Source organism: Neodiprion lecontei, chromosome 7 (genome assembly GCF_021901455.1).
Source record: "Neodiprion lecontei isolate iyNeoLeco1 chromosome 7, iyNeoLeco1.1, whole genome shotgun sequence".
Lineage (NCBI taxonomy): Eukaryota > Metazoa > Arthropoda > Insecta > Hymenoptera > Diprionidae > Neodiprion > Neodiprion lecontei.
This window is the reverse complement of record NC_060266.1, coordinates 16,814,735-16,837,521: the sequence shown is the minus strand read 5'-3', so window position 1 is coordinate 16,837,521 and position 22,787 is coordinate 16,814,735. Positions and strand designations below refer to the sequence as shown.

The window sequence follows — 22,787 nt, the reverse complement described above, 5'->3', positions numbered from 1 at the left end:
TTCTCGTGTTTGTCGATACAGTACCTGGGTGTATTTTCAAGATGATCCAGTGAACACAAATATTGGTATTTTCTAGAATTTTTGTTCCAGAATTTTGGACGCATTTTATTTCAACGTGTTGCAGTACTAACAAGATTTCATAATCTACCGAGACTTAAAGAATTAACTGCAACTTGAAGTATACTCTCATGAATTTTCTTACATAGAGTAGATAAAGTGTACGTTCATATTTTTATTTCAACCTGGTCGGATCAAGTAATTTTTAAATGAAATGGATATTTTCACACGTCTTTTTCCATCATAACATCAAAATTTGAGTAAGCCGACAATGGAAATTTCGTTTCATAAAAACTTGACAAATTTCGTGAGAGTATGTATATAACAAAAATAGTGCAGTTAAGAAAATTCATAGCTTCAGAAAAAGTCTGAAGTCTTAATATATGCAACCACTGTTCAGAACCGTAGAGATAGAGATATCACAATTGCAACCTCAGATTATTTTGGTTAAAATTGGTGATAATTCCCTTGTTTGATGCATAAACCTCCGATATTTTCTAGCTTTTAATGAGTTTAGATAAAATATTACTGATTCTTAATACACGTTTCGGAGCCAAAAATATAAGATACTCATACATTATACTCATATAAAGAATTGTATTAATGCTTGAATAGATTGGATTGGCTCTTACGAAAGAACAAGCTGGTTCAATGGAATAGTTGGAAAATGAATTTTCAAGCTTTGTGTTATAAGCGGATTTCACGGTGGTCTAAGCAAGGGTGATAAAATTTATTTTTATATTTTTCAATCACATGCTGAAACTTGTGCAATACGGAGCCTTATTGTTCAGCAAATAGATATTCTTAATGTTCTTCCGGGATTCACAGATCAGTAAACAAGTTTTGACTTTATTGTTAGTCACGACAGTTATAGCATGAGCTATATACCTATATGATTACATGACCACATCAAACGTTTACTGAAGATGCATACAGACTGCTAACCTTATAGACTTTGCTTCACGGTTAAATACCTGATTTGGGGAGATGAACAGCCGGGAGAAAATTTAAGGAGTCTTCTCGATTTAACATTGGGATCCCACAAGACGGGTCGGTACATACAGAGCAACATTTACCCCTCAACCCACCCAACCAGAAGCAATATTAGCCCAGGGCAGAACTTTTTTACATATCTTCAGTCAACGCATTAGGTTTTGTTAATTAACGGACTTAAACTTGACTTCCTTAAGAATCGAAGGACCAGGTCTGGAAGTTACCCAATAGAACTGATACGTTATTTTTATAGGTGTCATAAGTGGCATGATTTTTATATGTTATTAAAAATTACATAATCCCAAGTTATTAAAATTCACGAAATTCCGTGAAACTATAATAAAAACTAGAGGAGCTATGGATAGATTAAATTTGTGCCCATCAAACCGAAAGATGTAGTCCTTTTAGTTGTAAGCATACATCTCAACCTGGAATGTAAAGATTCTGTCTTCAATAAACCTTGAACTAATAATGAAGATTATTGAAAAATTTGTTGTCCGGTATGCCAATGTAAGCGTAACAGCATTAAGAAAAACCAAAGTTTAGGTAACCACTATTCTAACCCAAAATACTGCAACAGGCATTATGACCACCTAAATTGACTATAATATTTAATTTACAAATCATTGTCAGATATAACAGTTGCTTCTGCACGTAAACATATAACGAGATTGAAACCAGCAGCCAGAATGAGCAGCCAAACGTTCTAATGTTCATTCAAATAACGTGATTAAGACAGAAAATCAAAATCTTATGAAATATCTTGAATCCCCAATACTTTAATAGAATTATGAGGATAAAACGGAACTGCATATTTCTATTTACAAATAGTTAATTACGTTTGGCTGCTAACTCTGGCTGCTATCTTCAGCTTCATAATTATATGTATATGGGGTATGTAAAATACTTGACAGAGAACGTAAAATCTTGCTGATAGAATAAGATCAGCTTGTTGTACCTCATTAAATTAAAGTTAAAACACATGCAAAATGCAGATACGAAATAGAAAAGAATTGTATGTAGGGCGAATGTGCTAGTAGTCACCTTTAGATTAGAAATGGTTGCCCACTTATTTAGTTGAATGTGGTTCAATACTACAGAAATCAGTTCTACAGATCAAATGTTCTACAGAATATGTTTTACAGACTTGTTTCGACAAAAATATTTTTCCACAGAAAGGAATTTGATTCACATCAGAAATAATTCTGCATGAGTTATTCTACTGGGGAATTGTTCTACAAAAGTATTTTTCTACAGCAAATTTTTCTACACAACATTTTTCTACAAATTGTGATTGACACAGTACACATTCAAAGTAATCATCGAATTGTCAAAATCATACATTTAATCATTGATTTTATACATTTTGATTCAATTTAATTTAAATTATTTGTGTTGAATTTATGTGTGTGTGTTGTGTCAAACAGATATTGTGTTGGATGTGTGAAGCTATAAAACTGTTCTATATAAAAAATTTTGTACAATAATTGTCATGTAGAATAATTGATGTAGGATTATTTCTGATGTGGATCTCGAATTCCATTCTGTAGGAAAATATTCTGTAGAAAAATTTCTGTAGAAACAAGTCTGTATAACATTTACCCTGTAGAACTGATTTCTGCGAAATCGATTATCATCCATTTAGTTCACCTTCTGTTATAATGGGGGCCCACAGTTGTCAAGCTGGATCGCAGGTGACGCACAATCGTTGGTCTACTTTGCCGCGAAATTCCGGTGTTCCAAAATGAAAAAGTATTTTGTGTGGACGATCGAAGAATTTAAACAGGTTAATTTGCCATGGTGCTTTTCTCCAATTGAAGAAAAAAGATCTTCTATAAAGGAAAATAAATTTTAACGTAATATTGTATGCTTGAATTGGAATTTTGAACCAACGATGGTGCTGCCATCAAGCTTCAAGAGTTGGCAGTGTGGTTTCCAAATTAGGTGTACACTTCTTATCCGTAACCATAAAAATGTATCCACTTCATCCATACCACGGACGTATATTAGTAGAGAACTGACAACTCCCGGCAATATCGCACCTCCTTATGGTCTATTAGTACGGGCTTTTACTGTTATAGCGCTGACAGTATTTAGCCCTTTTCTATTAATTTTTTAAACTAATAAGGTGTCGACAATCGATTTTCCTGAAATGAAAACTAAAATAACGCTGTTAATCGTATTTGAAAGATCCAATGTACTTCGAAGTCTGTTTGTTCGTTTGTTTGCACGTTTATGTTTATCGTCCATGCGAATTGACTGTCAGCGCACCACAATCAAAACGACGATACAACGCGGAACTAGCCGACAATAAGGGGGACCAATTATGACAAGGCTGACATAGGGAGTTGCCAGTACTGTAATATACATCTGTGATCCATACTTATCATCTTTTATGAGTAGTTTTGTAAACATACATTTTTTACGTAATCATGTACATTGTTTTGTTAGTTTAGATTAGTATTTTTATAACGTAATTCCTTTGCTAATGAGTTGACACGTAATAAATTTCCGTAATCAAATAGCTGTGGCCAACCATTCGTTTAATAGTGCCCATCCACTGGGTCTACTTTTTGAAGTAGCTGACCATCAGCACATTCACCCTATGTTCTTAAGCCAAAAAACATTGTGACTAACTACAGAAAAAAATTAGAGACCGATGTTAAGCGAGTAACCACGGTTTTCATCCACATTTCGAACATGCAGATCAAAAAAAACCGCATTCATATTTCAAACACTGAGACCTTCACTTCAGAATTGATAGTTTCGACCTGTTTTTTTTATTTATTTTTTTATATTTTAGTGTGAATGAACACAATGCAAAATTAGCCGTCCTTTCTGTTAAATTTTATCATCAACATTTGTGTTGAGTTATACATGATGAAGAGAAATACAGATGTTGTTGATCTGATTTGAATAAAAAAATCAAGTCGGAATTTGAAAACTTTGGCTGACATTTTTAGAGGCGACCAGTTAAAATCTAAAAAAAATATCATCATAGGTATTGAATACATACTCCGACGTTTTATAAATTCGTCATAGATGTAGTTATACTTGTACAAACTAAGAAATTATCTTACTTTTTCGATGTTTTGACTGTACATTTAACTATATATTCATTCGGATAGTGATATTAAAGCTACTTGACATCATCGCATGTGGTGATTGATCATCTTTAATTCTAAAATTCTGACAATCGTATAGTGAATGTTTGTGAGTCAAGTCATAGTACACTGCCATAACTATAACAATTGTGAATATAAAAATCAATATAAGGCTAACTTATCAAACTATTATTACAAACTATATTCTATTGTAATCCATATGTCAGAGCCCAATTATTCTAGATTTTTTTAAACAGCAACGAAAGTCTGTTATTAATAAACTAATATTGATATTGCAATTTTCATGAATTTACATGTGTGTGTATGTATGCGTATATATATATATATATATATACACCCATATCTTTTTTAGGATAATGTGTCGTCATTGCATATTACGTAGATATTAATTGCCATTTGCTAGAATATTTTCATTAGATGGTTATTTAACAAAGGAGCCCCACTGAGTCACATCGTTACCCTATTTTCAAAGTCAGTGACGATTTCTGGTGGTAAAATGTCAGTCGATCTTGGTACAAGTAGTTGGAATATCTGTGGAGTATAGAAAGTTCCATATCATATGTGTCTATATAATTACTATCATCAAAGACCAGCATGTTTCTGACATGAATCATGAATTGACATGTGGTATTATTGTTCACTGTAATAAGTTAATATTTAGAATTTTCCAATTAAAATGGTATACAAAGGCAAAGCTATACTTGTGAATATCGATCATTTTCTTACATATTGCTGGTGATACTGTAACAACGGTTTAGGAACACGAGATACCTTTTTCACAAAGATGTGTAACTATGCAATTTCTACTCCAAATTGAGTAACCAAACCTACGAAATCCAAATTCCAGCATGTTCAAATAAGTCGTACTATTGGGAAGGAAACTGAACTCTTAGACACGCCACAAATAAAAATGCGACATAATTTGATTCTCATACATCAGTAATAAAAGCAGTCATTGCTGTACTAATATCATATGGAGGGTCTAGGAGGTCTGGTAGGTATCAATCGTTTTTATTTATTTTTTTAATCTCTTTTTTTTTTTAAATACAGAAGGAAATTGAAAGCAAAAAATTTTCTATATCTTCTATAGATTAGGTTGAATAGAGAAGAAAAATAACCGCTTTGAAATGTCCATGACTGGTGACAGTCTTTCTAAAGTCTTTTAAAATTTTTCAATTATATTATTCACAAGTAAATTTCAACCTTGTTTGTAATTTTCAAGAGCACAAATCCAATCTTCTGTAAGTAGTATCCGCAGCTTCATGATTCACATGTGATGATATGCGGGAAACTGAGATCAATTTAGCCTGTTCTTAGTGTCTGTAAAATTTTTAATTGTGGGAAGATGGTGAGCAAATTTTTAATATCCTTCCGTAGAGAACTCAAATTCAGTTTGTAACTTCCATGAAATAATATATTTAGAATTAATATTTTATTTCATTCTGAAAAAAGATAAAATGTACATGATTTGATTATAGAACAACTTCTGACTGTCATATTGTATGTACGTGGATCTTCAATTGGGTCTTTTTGCTATTGTATTTGTTTTACATTACTCGAATTAAATTGTTACGTAACTGCAAATTAACAAATATCAAAACTAAGAGCATTGAAGGTTTAAAAATGTTTGCTGCGCTGCCGCAGGCAACAACTTGACTACGTTGTAGTTTTTTACAGGAGGTAGCATAGAAAATAGGATTTGTGGCATGTGCGCATACAGGGACTTCTTGACCCGTATGAGTTCGTATTCACCTTCAGCTTGTGTGGCACTTTACACTTGTCAAGAAATATTTATTTTATGCACATGTGTCACAAAAATAATATGGCATGAAAAATGACAGTACAAATCGTTCACGTTTATAGCTCCAGTACCTTTCAATTGTTACAAAAAAGAATATAATTTACAATTGGAGACACGAAATATAAATGCAAGGAAAAAATTTAATAAATAAAACGAAGTTTATGACAGACACAATTCTGTAAAATTAATGAAAAACTTGCTTCAATTGTATATCACGTGGGTGAATTTTATTTGGAAGAAACTGTGTAATGACGTAACGTAGATTTATTACTTCTGTTATGAATTTTTAATATTCCTTCAACGTGCAGTCTTTTTTCATATTAATTAACGTTGTAAGGTGCAATTGTGTACAAACATATGTTTAGAGAAATTACAAGAATTATGTTATCTTTACGTTGTTTGAACAGCAGGGAAATGGTTGAAAAATAATTGATCCAAACTTATTTTAGGTGTAAATCTTACAAATACTGTTCTTATAAATATTATCTATAACAGTTAAAATTAGTTTTTCATCAAATACATCAGTGGAAGCCCCGTGGATGACATTTGACCTACTCAATATGATTACATGACAATCTATGCCAATGACAAAGTTTGTTAGAACTATCAGTTTTGCGAATTATTTTATATAAAAATGATAATTAAGAAAAAGCGCTAACTGCGTCAAGAACGTTCCAAGAAAGAAAGAAAGTGTTTACATTGTCAAAAAAGTTATTTCCCTACTCCGAGACACTAAAAAGGCGTTAATTTTATATACATTGAAAAATATTCGACTTACCATGACAAGACCAATTTATCATTCATTGCTTTGAATAATGGATAGAAGATCGAAATGTTCATGATTTGATAGTTGAAAGTAAATCGATCTTCTATACGTATTCTCTGACTTTTACATTTTCACTGCTAATAATTAATCAGTAATTATTCATTATTCAAGACCATCAAAGTCTTCTGTTTTCAAAATTGTGTCACACAATTCAGCCGTCTGTAGACCAATATCTACCATCTCGTCTTCTGTATTCATCACTGGAAGAGAATAATTGAGAATACTTCACTTTAGAATTCAAACTTATTATTCATATCATTTTGGCTCTGGGAAGGTCATCTAACATTTGTAAACCTCATCGAGCATAACAGCCTGACCTTGGCTTTGACTTTGACCTTGCCCTTGACCTTGACTAACAGTCACCGGCGTTGCTGAATTAACAACTACAACTTGTTGGGATTGTTGACCTTGTTGCTGAGCTTGTTGCTGTTGTTGCTGATTGCTTGTGTTGGCTTGCTGCGCACTGTTTGCACTGTTACTGTTCTGATTCCTTGCTGTTTGACCATATTTTTCATGAATCGCACGATGACGTTTCAGAGCAAAACGATCTGAGAAACCAATCTCACAAATGTCACACCTGTTGATTGGAAAGAAAATATATGTATTCAACTTTTATTTGCTCATGGAGCTCTATTAATGCAGAAGATGAGGTTAAACCTAATAACGAAGGATTAACAGTGCATCAGTTTTGTATGCACCAGATTTCATAGGATTTAACAGAATTTCATAAGATTTCTAAGATGGTTATCCCCACAATTAGTAATGTTGACCTTTGTTATGCACACCTTAGAAAAATTATGTATTATGCACACACGGTGTCAGACACTCCAGCAACTTGAAATGTCTCTCACTGGTACACGATTAAATATTTTAATTCAAAAAAATTACTGGGTACTGTTTGAAGTTTTTTGAACAAGGCTTGCTTAGTTTCATAAGTCTTTTTGAAAATTAACATATCTGAAAAAATTGTCTCAATTCACAACATTACCTTTGTTGTGCACCTGGGATGTTGAACACGCTAGCGTATTTTCGAATACTTGTATTCGTTATATGATGTATTCGAAAATCTCGTTTGAAAATATGCATGGGGTGTCTAACACCCCGGGTGCACAACAGAGGTTATTGTTTGCTCTATTGCAGTATAATGTGTTGCAAACAATCCTAAAATTGTGAATTGAAAAGTTCTTCTGAAAATAAATAATTACATTATATGAGCATGAACTTCAACTTTACTTCAAGGCAGACGATGTTCAGTAGAGTGCGCCTGAATACGGTCGTTATCGAATTGATTTTACTATGGGGTAAGATATCTCGAAATAAAGTTTAAAAATGTAACCAAACTCAAGTTTGAACAACACACGCTGAGATATTGCCAATTAATTTCAGAGAAGTTTTCATAACAGGAACGTTAAATGTGATTCAATTCTGGTGTTTTGGTGAGATTTTAATGTTTGTGGGCTAATTCTGCAGGAGATATATAATTGTTAATGAACATCGATTGTACTGTACTTATGATTACATAAATCTGCTTCTCTCCGTTATGGGAAAAACTACCTACCTACCTATTTGTAAAAATTTTTTCAGGAGATATCTGGAGATTTCTACAGTATACAAAATAAGCCAAACAACATTAGCATAATTGCAAATATTATTATTTCCTGAAGTTTGAAACGTTTCTATTCCTTTGGAGAGGAAAAGTGTAAAATATGATTTACTCGCTCGATCGGCATTTCGCTATCCCCTCAAGACATAGAAAATTGCATGCAATCACTAATGAAAACCTAAGAGCTGTATAACGTTTTTTCTGCTTTATTATTTGTGTAATTTAAAAAAGCCAATCAGTTATATTCTGACGTTTCGTAATAATCGTGATACACTATTTCTATGGATGGTCCACCACTCTCCGACTCCTAAAAAGTAGTAAATGTGATTTACCATCGCTATGAAATTTCAGACCAAAAGTGATTAGTTTTATCACATTGCATGAATATCAAAACCTAAACGAACCAGGTCCAAAACCAGTTAGTTGGTACACAGCTTTAGCCAGTTCAAACTTCAATCATTAGTGATCAGGTCACTCTTTGTGGTTGGTGGCCTTTTAATAAGGGATTGGTCAGTCATAGGGAATGTTTAGTAGAATTTGCTGTTAAGGTAGTACCGTGATAAATCACTTTTCTTACAATATCTTTCAATTTTTGAATACACATAATTTGAAGTGTCCTTTATACGTAGGAATTTTTTTTAATAGTCCTTGCGGTACTAAATTTTGCAATATAGCGATCAAAAGTCGTACAATTTACATGTATTCCCTATCCCGACCGTAGTTAGAGTGAGCATTTTATTTAATAACAGCCATACTTTTCTTAGAATTTTTTTTAAAAACTGAGAATTATTAATTGAGGATATAACAAGTAATTTTTTTCAAAAAAAAACATAAACAAACCGTATTCATTGTTTGTAAACAATTCTTAAAGTTTGTTGCTTTTAATGATTTTCAAACTTTCTCTCATAACCTGACCCGTGAGAAATAGTGACTTGGCAACGTTGCCCTACGCGGGAAGTTTAAAATGCCACAAAGGCCCAACGAATTGAAATAAATGTCAGAACTTTGCGGATATAGGTTACGGTACAGGTTTTAATCGCGAAGTCATTGTGTATTATTTTCAGTCTCCAATTATAACTAACCTCAAATTGATTTCATAACAATACATTTCTCTACAACACATGCTTGAGGGGCAAGAGATACTGAGTTAGAATGCAACGTTGCCAAGTCAGACAAAAGACGCAATGTGAAAATTTTTATACTTCTGGGCATGTGAGAGGAGGCGCAAAGGTGTACTGTATCTCAACGACTTTTTACTTTAGTTATAATGTTTTATACGGGGGATATTTCTCTGGAAGTTGAGGACTGCTGCTATCATGGTACTACCTTAATGGGAGTGGAAGTAGACTGCTCATCTTTTTCTAGTGCGAAGGCTGTGCTTATCTGACTAATTGAGGTCTTAGGAATATCCCAGGAGTATCCCACATATGGCGAATAAGCAACCATTCTACATCCAGCAGGGGTATTATTTGTCCATTATTTGAGGGTCCCTATTTTCAATCCCAATACCGCGTGGCTCCGATGCAGCGGGCCCCTGTTACTCAAGGCGGAGTGTAGCAGACTTTTCATTCTTTTGGGCTATCTCAAACATTGCGATAACCCTATGAATTTCTCTACTCTACATTGACATGCCGAAAACGGTCACACATATACACCAAGAGAAATTGCTAGTTGTGATTACGGTATAGGCTGTAACTATTTTCAATTTATATCTTAACGGAAAGCTGTAGGTCTGGGTACGCAATAAAAAAAAAATTTTCAGCTGTAAACAGAAAATGTAGTATGCGTTAACAGTTCTTTTATATTATCGTCACGCGCACTATGTTTTCTTGTAACTATTGCGATAATTTGATCTTAGTGCGACAAGAAAGTGACGTTAATGACTTATTTACCTGAAAAACTGTAGTGAATTCAACAAATGAATTCAACATTGCAACAACCAGAAAATGTCCTATTAAAAACTCAAATTACACCAAGTGGTTATCTGTATCTCCTTTTTTTGTAACTCCAACAACATTTAAACTGTTGTTACAATACCCATTCACTAGAAATTACTAGTAACTATAACAAATGAAATGGTTGTTAATGTAATTGAACGTGGCAATAAAACTGTATGTTGAGTTACTTGCTGGGAATTGGTCTCCAACGTAAGTGTTCAAGGATTGCTTCACCAGATCTTCATGCAGCGTGTATACACAATTTATTCTAAAGTAATTTGAATCCTTTATTATAGTCTTACCTATGTGGTTTTTCACCAGTATGAACTTTAGCGTGGTTTTTGAGGTGAGTAGCCTGGTTGAATGCCGAACCACAAATATTGCATCGATACGGTTTTTCACCAGTATGAATCCTCCTGTGATTCCAAAGCGTTGAATGTCTAGCGAATGTTTTTTCACAAACTTCACACTGATAAGGGCGTTCACCGGAATGAATTCGTTCGTGATTTTTTAAATGTGGACTTTGTGAAAATTGCATTCCACAAACACTACACTTGAATGGTTTTTCTCCGGTATGAACACGACCATGATTTTTCAGGTACGCCGCTGAAGCAAACGAAATACATACTTGACATAAATGTGATTTTTTTTTAGATTTTAGGGGGTTTCAGGTACAGGGTTATTTATTGAATACTATGGACAGTATTTACTAAATTAATAACATTGAAATTTACCAAAGTAACGGTTTTCTTGTACAATGGGATTATAAGATGATTTTAGAAAAACAATTTTTCACTCTCCCCAGATATTTTTTCAAGAACAGAACTATTGGGAACTGACATAAGGGCGCGGCTGAAAAAAACATGGCTGACTATTGCATGCAATGAAAAGTTCATCAGTTTCTTTACAATCAGTGCTCATATGTTCAGCTTGCATAGTAGTGAAAAAAAAATTATTTGGCTTTTTACTGTATTTAAATGAATCTCACACTTTAATCACTCTTTAAGTGCACACTAAAACTGGTTTCTTTTTAGGGCACCAGATGTCACCAGCAAAGTCAGTTCCCAATTCAGAGAGCTTGATAGTTTCACACTTAACCTCTACTAAGTGAACGATGTATGTGCATGCAGGTACAGATAAAATATATGATCAATATCCTAATAATAGGCACTCAATATTGCAGCCCTTATTTCCCAAAAATTGCACTTTTTGATATAGTTAGGATGTGATAGGTGATCATTGGTTCATTTACAAATTTTCTGTACTGTGTAATCTAGGTTTGATATTAGATTTAATTCAAAAGTTGAATCACTGAATTTGGAATTCAAGTATTTTCTTAGGTACTTACGTACTGAGACAGACTCACTTGAAAATATGTGCAAGGTTATATAGAAAATTCTGAGCCAAGATGAAATAAATCAATATAAACAAGGTAATTTCAATTCACAATCAAGTCCAACGTGAAACTGAGTTATGTTTTTGCTAGGGATTGTATTTCAATCATGTAACGCATTTAGGATCACGTTTTTACTCCTACCCCCCTCGTGTAACAATCCGTAACAAAATATTAAACTCCCTCAACCCCTTACACTGTACGTAATTTTTCAATTACTGTAAATTTTTGGTCATTTTTAAGCCAACTTCTATATTAAGTGACTCGTCTTGTGCCAAGAATTGCCGCATAGTGCTACTCTCAAGATGTTAACTGGTTTGCTACAGGCAAACTCTGGAGCGCCACTTTATTGCTATTTTGATAAATTAAGAACAAAAATTAAAAATACCCTCTCCCGTACTCTAACAAATAGTAACAAACTGGTTTGAGTTGCCCCGGCCCTAAATTTATCACGTAATTTAATTACGAACTTAGAGCTACTACAATCAACAATTTTGACAAAACTTCATAGGACATGAGGACTGTTGAATTACTGTCGATATTTTAACAGTTATCCATTGCTTACTTCATTCTCAACATGGGGCAGTTTTTTTCTGTATTGCTTTATGTTTCAACATATACATACGCCAGTAATCTATTCAGAATATAAATTATTAATAATTGATATTAATTTTATTTCGAAGTAACTGAACAAGTAGTTAAACAAAATGGTTCAATCGTAATTAAACATGTACTGATTGATGTTCACCATCAGTATTTATTGTGGAAAGTAATAGTAATCACGACTTATAGATAAGGGAAAATGGGAACAGTAAGTGGTTAATTTATGAAAGATGTAAGTAAAATAATGAATAAACTGGCAGGGAATAGGCAACAAGCAACAATCTAGAGTGATTGCTCGCTACCGCACGAATTTTTCACACAGCTTTTATGAAATATATTATATGTGTCACTAAATTTTGATTTCCGACAAACATCAAATATCAAGGTGTATTGTGACATAACCTCTGTAACTCATACAGAAGAAATCTGTTGCTAACAATATATGATATATGCAATTTATAAGCAAATTACCTTTGTCAAATCTTCACGAAATTGTTATAAGCATATTCGATATAATATTGATGAAATTCAATGAACATTCGATGCTGGGTTGCCATAGAAAAATTTCCCAAAACACTTAAAGTTACCAGCTTCACAGAGGAAAATCAATAATTGGGATTCCAGAAATGACTAATGGAAAATTTTTAGAGTAATTTTGATATTGTGCAAAGGAACAATTAAAGCACGTGTATCAGAAAAGTCTAATTTTCGGAAACAATATTGTATTTATTGCGAATTTCCTTACCTTTTGCAAATGCTAAACCACAGACTTCGCATTTAAATGGTTTATCGCCAGAATGAAGTCGCTTATGGGACCACAGAGACGAATATCGGGAAAACGTTCCGTCGCAAACGTTACAATGGAAAGGTTTTTCAGGCTGGTTCTGACTGTTTTGCTTTCCACCTGAAATATAAAGGCAAGAATTGCATCAGCATTCCGCAAGGGCCAGTTCTACAAATGGTGCGCTTGAAGCTGACTTGTGACATGTCGAAAACGACATTTGTGATTTATCATGACGATAAAACTACTTCACCAAATGAATTCTTTTCTCAACCTACTTTGAAAACTTACAAGTCTCTTTTCTTTTTTTTTTTTTTTTAGAAACTTAGGAATCTATATATTTACTCAAAAATTTAAGAGGTTTCGTAATACGATGTTATGAAATAGAGTAAAAAAATTAATACATAAAAACAAAGCTGACACATCGTCCTGCTGTTAGTATATTCCGATGAGCAGTGAATTTAACCAGTCTGGTCGAGCGATCAACTAGTCGTTTATTCCGATTGTTTGTTATATTTCCCTTCAATCAACTAAAATTTCAATGAGTTTGACGCTAATTTCTATTATGCGTGTTTTTCGATTTTCTTCTTGCTGCGCAATGTTTGGCACAGTCCACCAGAGAATATGCTAAGAAATGAGTATTCATAGAATATTCACGAGAACATCAATTGGAAACCTCTTAATGGTAAATTGTAATAAATATTGCATTAAAAGTATGAAAATCATCCGGAAGTTTACGAGAAACCATTGGTGAAATTTATATTTACTTTTGCTGATTGAATAACATTGAAAATGATCAGGCTGCACGCATCAAACAAGTTTATAAAACTGTCCCTTAGGGGAGATTTTGTTCTCTTTTAACATCCTTAATTTTAGATGCTGGCAGTTCTACTAATAAAAAGTAAATTAATAAAAAGAAAAAGTAAAAAAATATGAATGTGAGAGATAGCGACAATATTGACAACAATCTGAGTTGTTGACATACATTGAAAAGGGAAATATCAATTACTACTAACAGAGCATGCAAAATTTATAGGTTGAATACACTGCGGCAGGATACTATGATAATGAATCATAAAAAAACCATACATATATGGAATTTCAGTCCGATCCACAAATTCTTTGTCAAACTGAAGTAATACAAATGTCTGTTGTTGCATTTGCTGTTCTAATCACTAATGTAATCCCGACTCATTTGACAATAGAGGTTCAGTCAATCATTTACAAAGAGATTACATAAAAATAAAATATAGAATCTCCATTTCGAGGTACAGAAAGAAATTGTTATACGTTTGTTGCGTAGTTCTCACCTGCGAGGCAAACGCCATCTCAGGCTCCGCGAAATTCGCTATAACTTGGATCAGAATTGTAATTAAAAATTATTCGCGTTTCCACTTGAAACTAATGTTTGGGATCTAAATTATTGTACTGTCAAAATATAATTATCGTAGATTTTGTGGTGATAATTAAATTTTTTAATTTATTTATATGAAATATTGTTCTCGACAATCCAAGTTCTGCCGAATTTCACCCAAAACATCAGAGCTACGCAACTAGTATTAGTCAGATTTTTATCAATATCAAGGAGTAGTGCGTGTTATTCCAAGCAGAAAGTCAGTCCATCGTCACCAGATTGAAAAAAAAATAATAACAATAATTGGAAAGGGGCACATTTACATAATTCAAAGCTACATAAGATTACATAACATCTAGACAAAGGTCAGCCACCATACAAAATTTAACATTCTTTCATTTAGTACATATTAATTTGTCAACCCGTTAATTTGATCGTTAACTGAATATATTTCAATATTTAAGAAATTCGGTATAGTCGGAATATTCAATCACACGAGATGGAAACTGAAGACGGCAAATAGACTAACCAAACAAATTTTATTGAAGTGCATTAAAATTTTATTTTTGTCTTCTTTACGATAGTGTCAGTATTCGATAAGAAATCATATCAACAATAATCGTATAATTCTTTTTAGATGTAGCCCAGCAGACGACTGTTAAATTCAAGTTAGTGCTGTAATTTGTGAGAATCAAAGGGGGTTCTATTTTAACTCTGCCTTATTTAGAAAAATATATTTATTCCAACACAGTCTTTGGCTGATACTGCATTCACATTAGTAGCAGTATTCGCCTCTGTGGCTCACGTTGTAAACTTCAAACTCATCGAAATCACCTACTTTCCACACTACTAATACAGCATAAGGAAAAACTTCAGATAACTTGATACAATGCTCAGAAAAAGACGTCAATATTGACCACTTAACAGCCAAGGCGTGATGAAGTAATTCAATGTTTTGGATGTCTCAGATGAATATTTACTTTTGAAATGATGCGTTTTAAATATTTTTGAGGTCAAGAAATTCGATTATGCCCATAAAAAGTTATATTTTCCACGCATTCATACAGTTTTCAGTCCTCGAAGTTGACAAATATTTGATAATTTTTTCAAATGGCGTCATAGAAGAAACTGTCATCTTCTTTCGTCGGCAAAAATTTTTTTACTAAAAAACATTGAATAATAATATTTTTTAGCCCAAATACCTAATTTCACGAATTACCGAGTCATTTTTCTATATAGTATAAGCTATAGTTACATTGTATAATTAACCCATAGAGGGCAGCCTGGCTCTTTTAGGAGTGGGCAGATAACTCGGAAACTTCACCGGACGTGTTGACTATTTATATACATAAATCATACGTCTAAAAAATATCTAATTTCAAGGGAAAATGCCTGCCCTCTAAAGGTTACTAACGTTGACTTGGTAATTCTTGAAATTGCGTATTTGGACTCAAAAATAGCATTATTCAGTGTTTTTCGAAAGAAAAATACTAGATGAAAATAGTAGAAAATAGTAATAATATAGTAGAAAATGATAGTTTGTTCTATGACGCAATTTGAGAAAGTGATAAAAAATTCGTCAACTTTGACGGCTCAAAACTGTATGAATGCGCGTAAAATATAACTTTTTACGAGCATAATCGGATTTCTTGACCTCAAGAATATTTAAAACACATGTTTTCAAAAGTAAATATTTATCTCAGACACCCAAAAACATTGAATTACTTTATAACGTCATTTCGTGATTTTTGGCAGTTACGCACGGGGCACGCTTGATGCCGCTATGACGCCTTGACGGTCAAGTGATTAAAATGATATTTCAACGAGTGTACCATCATTCATAGAAAATGTTTAATTTAGTCCATATTATATTCTTGAACTCTTAACTTGTTTTGGTTCATTTCATGACATAAGTGTTTAAAAAATTGTGCATAAAATTTACTTAGAATATTGTAAATGCACATTTTTGCATGCTTTAATTTACATGTAGCTACAACTGAAAATTGATGGAATGCTTATAAAATACTGTAATAATAAGCATAGTAAGGATATAGGGGAAAAGCGGCAAATTGTTTTTAGGTGTGAAATTCGAATTATTCTTGTTTGCACGGTTTATACAACATGGGCGATTTCACGAAAAATTTTTATACTAAATATTATCAAACTCGTATTGATCTAATCGGAGAAACTTATTTTTAGCCCATACTTGCGTTGAATTAATGTCAAGAAAATACGTCAATAACCTTTTATTGATCACACATTGAATGTTGCCCAATCAAAAGAATCTCTGACCGTTATTTGTCTTTCAAAAAATACAGTAGACACTTTGTTAATTTTAATGCTTAAAATAAATCTATTACAACGAAATACTTAAATAATGTGCGTATGATCAATGTGGTGTCCACCACCAAACCAATTACACTCGATAATTACTGGTCATAATCGTGTCTTTTTTTAAATGTGCAGTTAAAGAAGAGAACAATAATCATTGATTTTTTGGAAATATTACTAAAATTTTCAAATATCTCTACACGATAATATCAAAATTACAAAGCTGTAAAATAAATCTGCTTTTCGAGGTGATCGTGCCGGTTTAAAACAGCATCGATTAAGAGGTCTTACCGATCTAGTAAAATGTTACTTACCTTAACTATCATTGCAGCCTACGTTTCACTGACGTAAAAAATACCGCATTCAGCGCAATTATATATGCAATTCTGAACAAAAATATCGAGAAACTTGTTTGCTTCATTCAAAAATAAAACCAGAAAATGTATTCCTGTAATAAGTGGTGATTCAAGTAGAGAAATGCATTTCTTGCCATTACGATTGCGTAGAACAAAACTTTTTTTGATAATCTGTATTCGGCATTGCATTTAGAATTGCGCTGACTCCGGTTTTTTCACATCAATAATGCGTAGGCTTGATTCAATAAAATTTACAGGAAGGAGCACGAGCCGGGTCAAGGTCACGGTGTAAAAATAAGAGGTGGTCCGACTTCCCTATAATCCCTGTGTTGAGCTCTGTGATCATTATGTCTTAGTACGGCGGAAATCTGCTAGGGACCTCATGCGTCGGTGAGGATGAGGTAAACAATAATGGCGGCGATCTAGCAGACAGTATTCACGAAGGTTTGACGTTTGGATGTGGAAAATCAAATCTGCTGCTGAAGATTACATGAGTACATTGATATTTGACAAAAGAAAATAATTTTATGATAAATGTATGTGACTATAGCGACAATATATTAGTGAAAATGAAATGCACGATGAATCGAAAGACCAAAGATTAAATAAAATTCCATCGGTAGGCTTTCTTGATAAAAAGAAAACGGTAATCACACTGAATCAATCATGCAGAGGATGCACAATAATAAATGTGTGGGGGTATTAATAAAGTAATTACCTATTATATATAATATTATTATTATTATATTAAAATATTTCAAAAATTTAACGTGACTTTTTTTTTACATAGAGTATAGTTTGGCTTGTTTTTTTTTACCCTACTAGTCTTTACGATTTCCCGACTTTTTGTTTTAGTTGATTGACGCATTCTCATAACTGTATAGTAATGTAGACAGTATGCAATGACTTCTTCCTTATGCAAATCACATGGAAACGAGAACTTACAATTTAATAGAACATCATCAACTGTCACCTGATATAAATTAGGTAAACCATAGTTGAAGTGCTTTACGCAAATAAAATGATTGAGTTCAAGATCGACGCCAAATTGTTTCACAGCACTGGACCACTTTTGAAATATAGGAGACTGTTTCGTCAGCTCCTAGACATGCGCTTCAACAATCAGGCAAACAACAATTCACCATTTTCTTGCCTTTTGAGTAAACGACGAAACCCAAACGTCGATCCCGGATTGTCTGTCAACTTTCGTTATTATTTCCCCCACACATTTATTATTGTGCATCCGTTTTCTTTTTATCAAGAAAGCGTACCGATGGAATTTTATTTAATCTTTGGTCTTTCGATTCATCATGCATTTCATTTTCACTAATATATTGTCGCTATAGTCACATTCATTCATCATACAATTATTTTCTTTTGTGAAATATTAATGTACCCATGTAATCTTCAGCAGCAGATTTGATTTTCCACATGCAAACGTCAAACTTTCTTGAATACTGTCTGCTAGATCGCCGCCATTATTGTTTGCCTCGTCCGCACCGATGCATGAGGCACCTGGCGGATTTCCGCCGTACTAAGACAAAATAATCACAGCGACCGAGGGCAAGTCGGACCACCTCTTATTTTTAAACCGTGGCAAAGGTGAAGCCGTTGCACGTCATACATTGTTGGAATATGGCGGTCATATGTCGGTATTTTACACATGCTAGAATCTGCCTGCGCCTGATTCGTAGTTTCGGTTTTTTGAGTTTGTTTGAAAAAAGTTCACCTTTTCCAACATCAGATTACAGACAGTTAAGACAAAAAAATGCCTGAACGTCACACCGATCAAGAATGAATTCCAATAATCGAACCCTGTCCGATGAAACAATCAGCAAACGAATAAAGGCCCGATAGGATTTCGAAATTGCAGAGTTCCACCACTTTTTTAATACTAGACAGGGAAGCTTTCGTGAAAGGGCCCATTCCGAGCCACGCGGTTGCCGCCAGCGCTAACACATGCACCAGTTTTCGTTCGCAGCAGCATTTGTCCGCTACACTTGGCTCAGGTAAAAGTTGTGCATGTGCTGGCACTGTTACCGAGTGGTTCAAAACGGGCCCTTTCACGAGATCTTCTCTGAAAGTATGCTGTGTTGATACACGTCTTGACATAGTGAACTACCATCTCTGAACAATGTGTGACGACTACATCCCCATTACTAAATTTGCGGCTTGGGATTCTTCTTATATTTTTTATTCACTCGTAGGTTTTGATAGTCAAAGTAAGCAACAAATGATACAATCGGTAGACTGACTATAGCGTCCTGTCAAAATTCGTCAACTTCAATTTTACTCAAATCTAATAAAGATCTTATTATTTGAATTAAGCAGTGTTTCTAAATCAGATTATTCATCATGAATGAATTGTTATTCGATGAATTCATCTTTGAAGTGTAAAAAATTGTGCCTCCCAGGTTATTTACATATGATTCATGACTGCGCCACATAACCTGACATACTGCTTGTAATGTGGCGTGAATACACTTTGTGAGAGTGTCATTAATTTCTGATAGTTTAGAATAAATTGCAATAAAACTTATAATTCTCAAGAGTAGGTTCATCTATGATTTGGTTCTTCATTGAAAATTCCATCAATTTTGCATCTGCTATTCATCAATATCGCTTAGATATGTTTCATTCACAGCTTCTCCCCTAAAATCTTTATTCAACAGTATTGAATGCTTCATTAGTAGCGTGACACTTTTTATACAGAAGAGAAATAAATGGAAGATAAAAGTAAAAAATAGCGAAAAATAATAGTGTCAGAGTGTTTGTATAATGTATTAATATAACACCATCAAAGTTTGATAAAACATTTAGAACTGTCACCACCTAAAAGTAACGAGATATACTTCAAAATGTGATTGAAATAAATTTCCCATTTCAATCCCACTTACTTCCAATGGTGACTCGACCTGTCGCCTTGCAGCCACCACACTTGGCGAGTGAACTGATCCCAGAATTTAGTTTATCCTCGTCTTTGCCTAACATACATCACCACAATGCGCAACCATGATGATAACAATAGTGACAACAGCAATAAGAATAACAATAACAATAATGATTATGAAAACGACGATAATGAAATACAAAAGAAAAGTCAACTTGCCGGCATTTCTCACAAAATGTTATCACCTATACATATATTTGGGGAAAATGACAAACAGTTAAAAAAGAAACTATTTTAATATATCAGGTTGAATACTACTATTATTTTGTTGGATTCTCATAGTTTCAACACATATTAAAAATCTTTTGAGAACGTAAGATCCCACACCAGTTTATTAAATTATTCGAAGCGATGCTATCAGCTTCGGTGTAACATTTACAGACATAGTAGCTAAACATGTATTGCTCTAAACCTGCATTTCATAAGCGCCATATGCTGTTCTCATCACGTAGAATCTTGCGTTTCAATTTCTCTTACATTTACACAAGGCGTGCTGTGGATCTGTGTAATTGTTACACGAAGCACGATGCTGAAGTTAGCCACAGATTTCAACCGCTGAGCAGTAGAGGCCAGGGGTGAATAGTGTTATGGGACCCCCTGCTTCATATTTCATTCCCACTGTCTAAAGAGTATACCGGGATACTAATGTTCAAACAGACACCGTACAATGCGGTTTTGTACCAAGCTTCACTACTATTTTCAAGAAAAAATCAGGTATCACATAGTTTCAGCACTTTTCCTTAAAAATCAGATATCCATCTTCGATATTGAAGTTACAGGCTTCATCAAATTTTTACACTACACTTTCTAGAAAGAGGAACTGCTCTCACCCACTTTCTTCCAAGATCGGTGTGTATTTTCAAATGTTCAGCTTAAACACCAGAATAATGAAAGTTTAAATTACTCAGATTCCTCATTATATTATCACATTTAAGAGTTGACGATTTTTGTAAAATTTAACACTGTTGTTCAGAAGATGTTGAATAAAATTCTATGATATTTGTTGAAATTTCGTTAGACTTTCAAGCTGTTCAGCCGCAGCGCTAAAGGAAAAATATGCGTTTTCTCGATGATCGGCATCTGTTTAAGCATTCGTGTCCTGGTATACTCGTCAGGCAGCGGAGACAGAAATATGAAGTGGGGTGGCTGATGACCCTATTCGCACCTGGCCTGTGCTGTTGGTAGCTAAAGACTGCAGCCAAATTCAGCGCCGTACATGAGGCAAATATTTATTTTAGAATAACTGAAATTACCTTCGGTGTGGGCTTTCAAATCATTCGTTAACGGATCCCTCAAATCAATTATTTCACTTACGATGGGCAGGTTGAGAATATTTAACAGAATTACAGACGTTCAAGGTATTTAGTAAAGTCGAGAACGAAAACTACCGTGGTTAAAATACCTAAATAGCTTTGTGTGCAAATCTGAAAATTTGTACGGTGTAGTTCTAACATTTCCTTCACCAAAGTTCGTACAGGACAAACAAAAATAAATAAAAAAAAAACAGACAGCCGAGTGTTCACTATTTTTAAAATCGACAGTGGACTTGTAGTTATTAATTTTATTTCACATCTAACTAAGAATTTCGAAAAACTATAAATTGTCAATATTTGACCAGTAAAAGTAACGTTGATGATTCTGATTCATCTTGAGTCAAATGCTTTATAACAAAACAATAAATGCATAAACGAAAGACCTTTCAACACACCTGTTTTAGATTTACTCAAAAATGACGAGTCTCAGTTAGCAACAATGCAGGTTTACTCTATGAGTATAGCATTGTCATTGTAGGATCCTCGGTATGAATGGTACACTGATTATTACTTTGTAGTTTTATAAGAGTAGTACTGGCTAGATCATTTTTATGAAGTAAGAAAATGAGCTTTTCAATATAAAAATCACCGAGCGTGTAACAAGAGTTATTGTGTATTTCTTTGTTATCAAGCGATATTTTTGCAATTTGGTTGTTCCTAGAGTTCAAACCAAGTTTAATTGATAAAATGGTGTAATCACAGGTATCTCGGATATAACAGTCACGTTGGCGGTTACAAATTTTAGTGATTTGCCGTTGTGGCTACAGCCTGGTTAGCTGTCATTAAGTTGCGAAATTTATTTTCACAATACACTAGGACCTTGATAATTGCAACCGCGTGGGACTGGAGACGCGTCACACTTGCAGAAATCGAAGGTGCGCAAGCCCCGCCCATGCTTACAATGCGCACATAGTCGATAACAGTGCCGTACTAAGTTCGGGTGTCACGATTAGCGCCTTCTTGCATATATATATACGAATATATATATATATTCCTATATAAATTAGAAAATATTAGCGGAAATTAGTGCGATGAAATTGCACCTTTGCAAATTGCATCTTTGCCCCTCGAAAAAACTGAGAATAACAACGAGTTCTACATACATATAACCTCTGAGGAGCCCCGGAATGCGCCCTTATTTTAAAAATCGTGCTACGAGACTACCGGCTTGAGGCCGGCACTCTCCCACCATGCCGATCGATATGGGTTGTATAGTGGGGATTGTTGCAGTTATCGCAGTTTCAATTATCGAGGTCCTAGTGTAGCAGGTACGAGACAGACTCAGCAAAAGTTGTACTGAAAAGATCAAATGATAATTCGTACATCTTAAAAAAAAAATGTGTGAACATTAATACAGTGTAAAA

At 33.9% G+C, this 22,787-nt stretch overlaps 1 protein-coding gene across 12 annotated transcripts in view; it reads right to left on the bottom strand.

The window, feature by feature from the left end:
- Positions 1-303: 303 nt before the first annotated feature.
- The window catches only part of LOC107222894 (zinc finger protein OZF), an 83,052-nt gene continuing 60,568 nt past the window's right edge, over positions 304-22,787 (bottom strand). For 10 of the 12 annotated variants that reach the window (XM_046746208.1, XM_046746207.1, XM_046746209.1 and 7 more), the window contains 5 exons: positions 20,058-20,144; positions 13,084-13,242; positions 10,645-10,948; positions 7,120-7,379; positions 304-7,002 (listed from right to left, as the gene is read on the bottom strand). In XM_046746208.1, the coding sequence (XP_046602164.1) occupies positions 6,905-7,002; positions 7,120-7,379; positions 10,645-10,948; positions 13,084-13,242; positions 20,058-20,144 (908 nt within the window). In that variant the 3' untranslated portion in view covers positions 304-6,904. The remainder of the gene's footprint in view (positions 7,003-7,119; positions 7,380-10,644; positions 10,949-13,083; positions 13,243-20,057; positions 20,145-22,787) is intronic. The other 2 variants (XR_006905506.1, XM_046746211.1) reach the window with 2 other exon arrangements.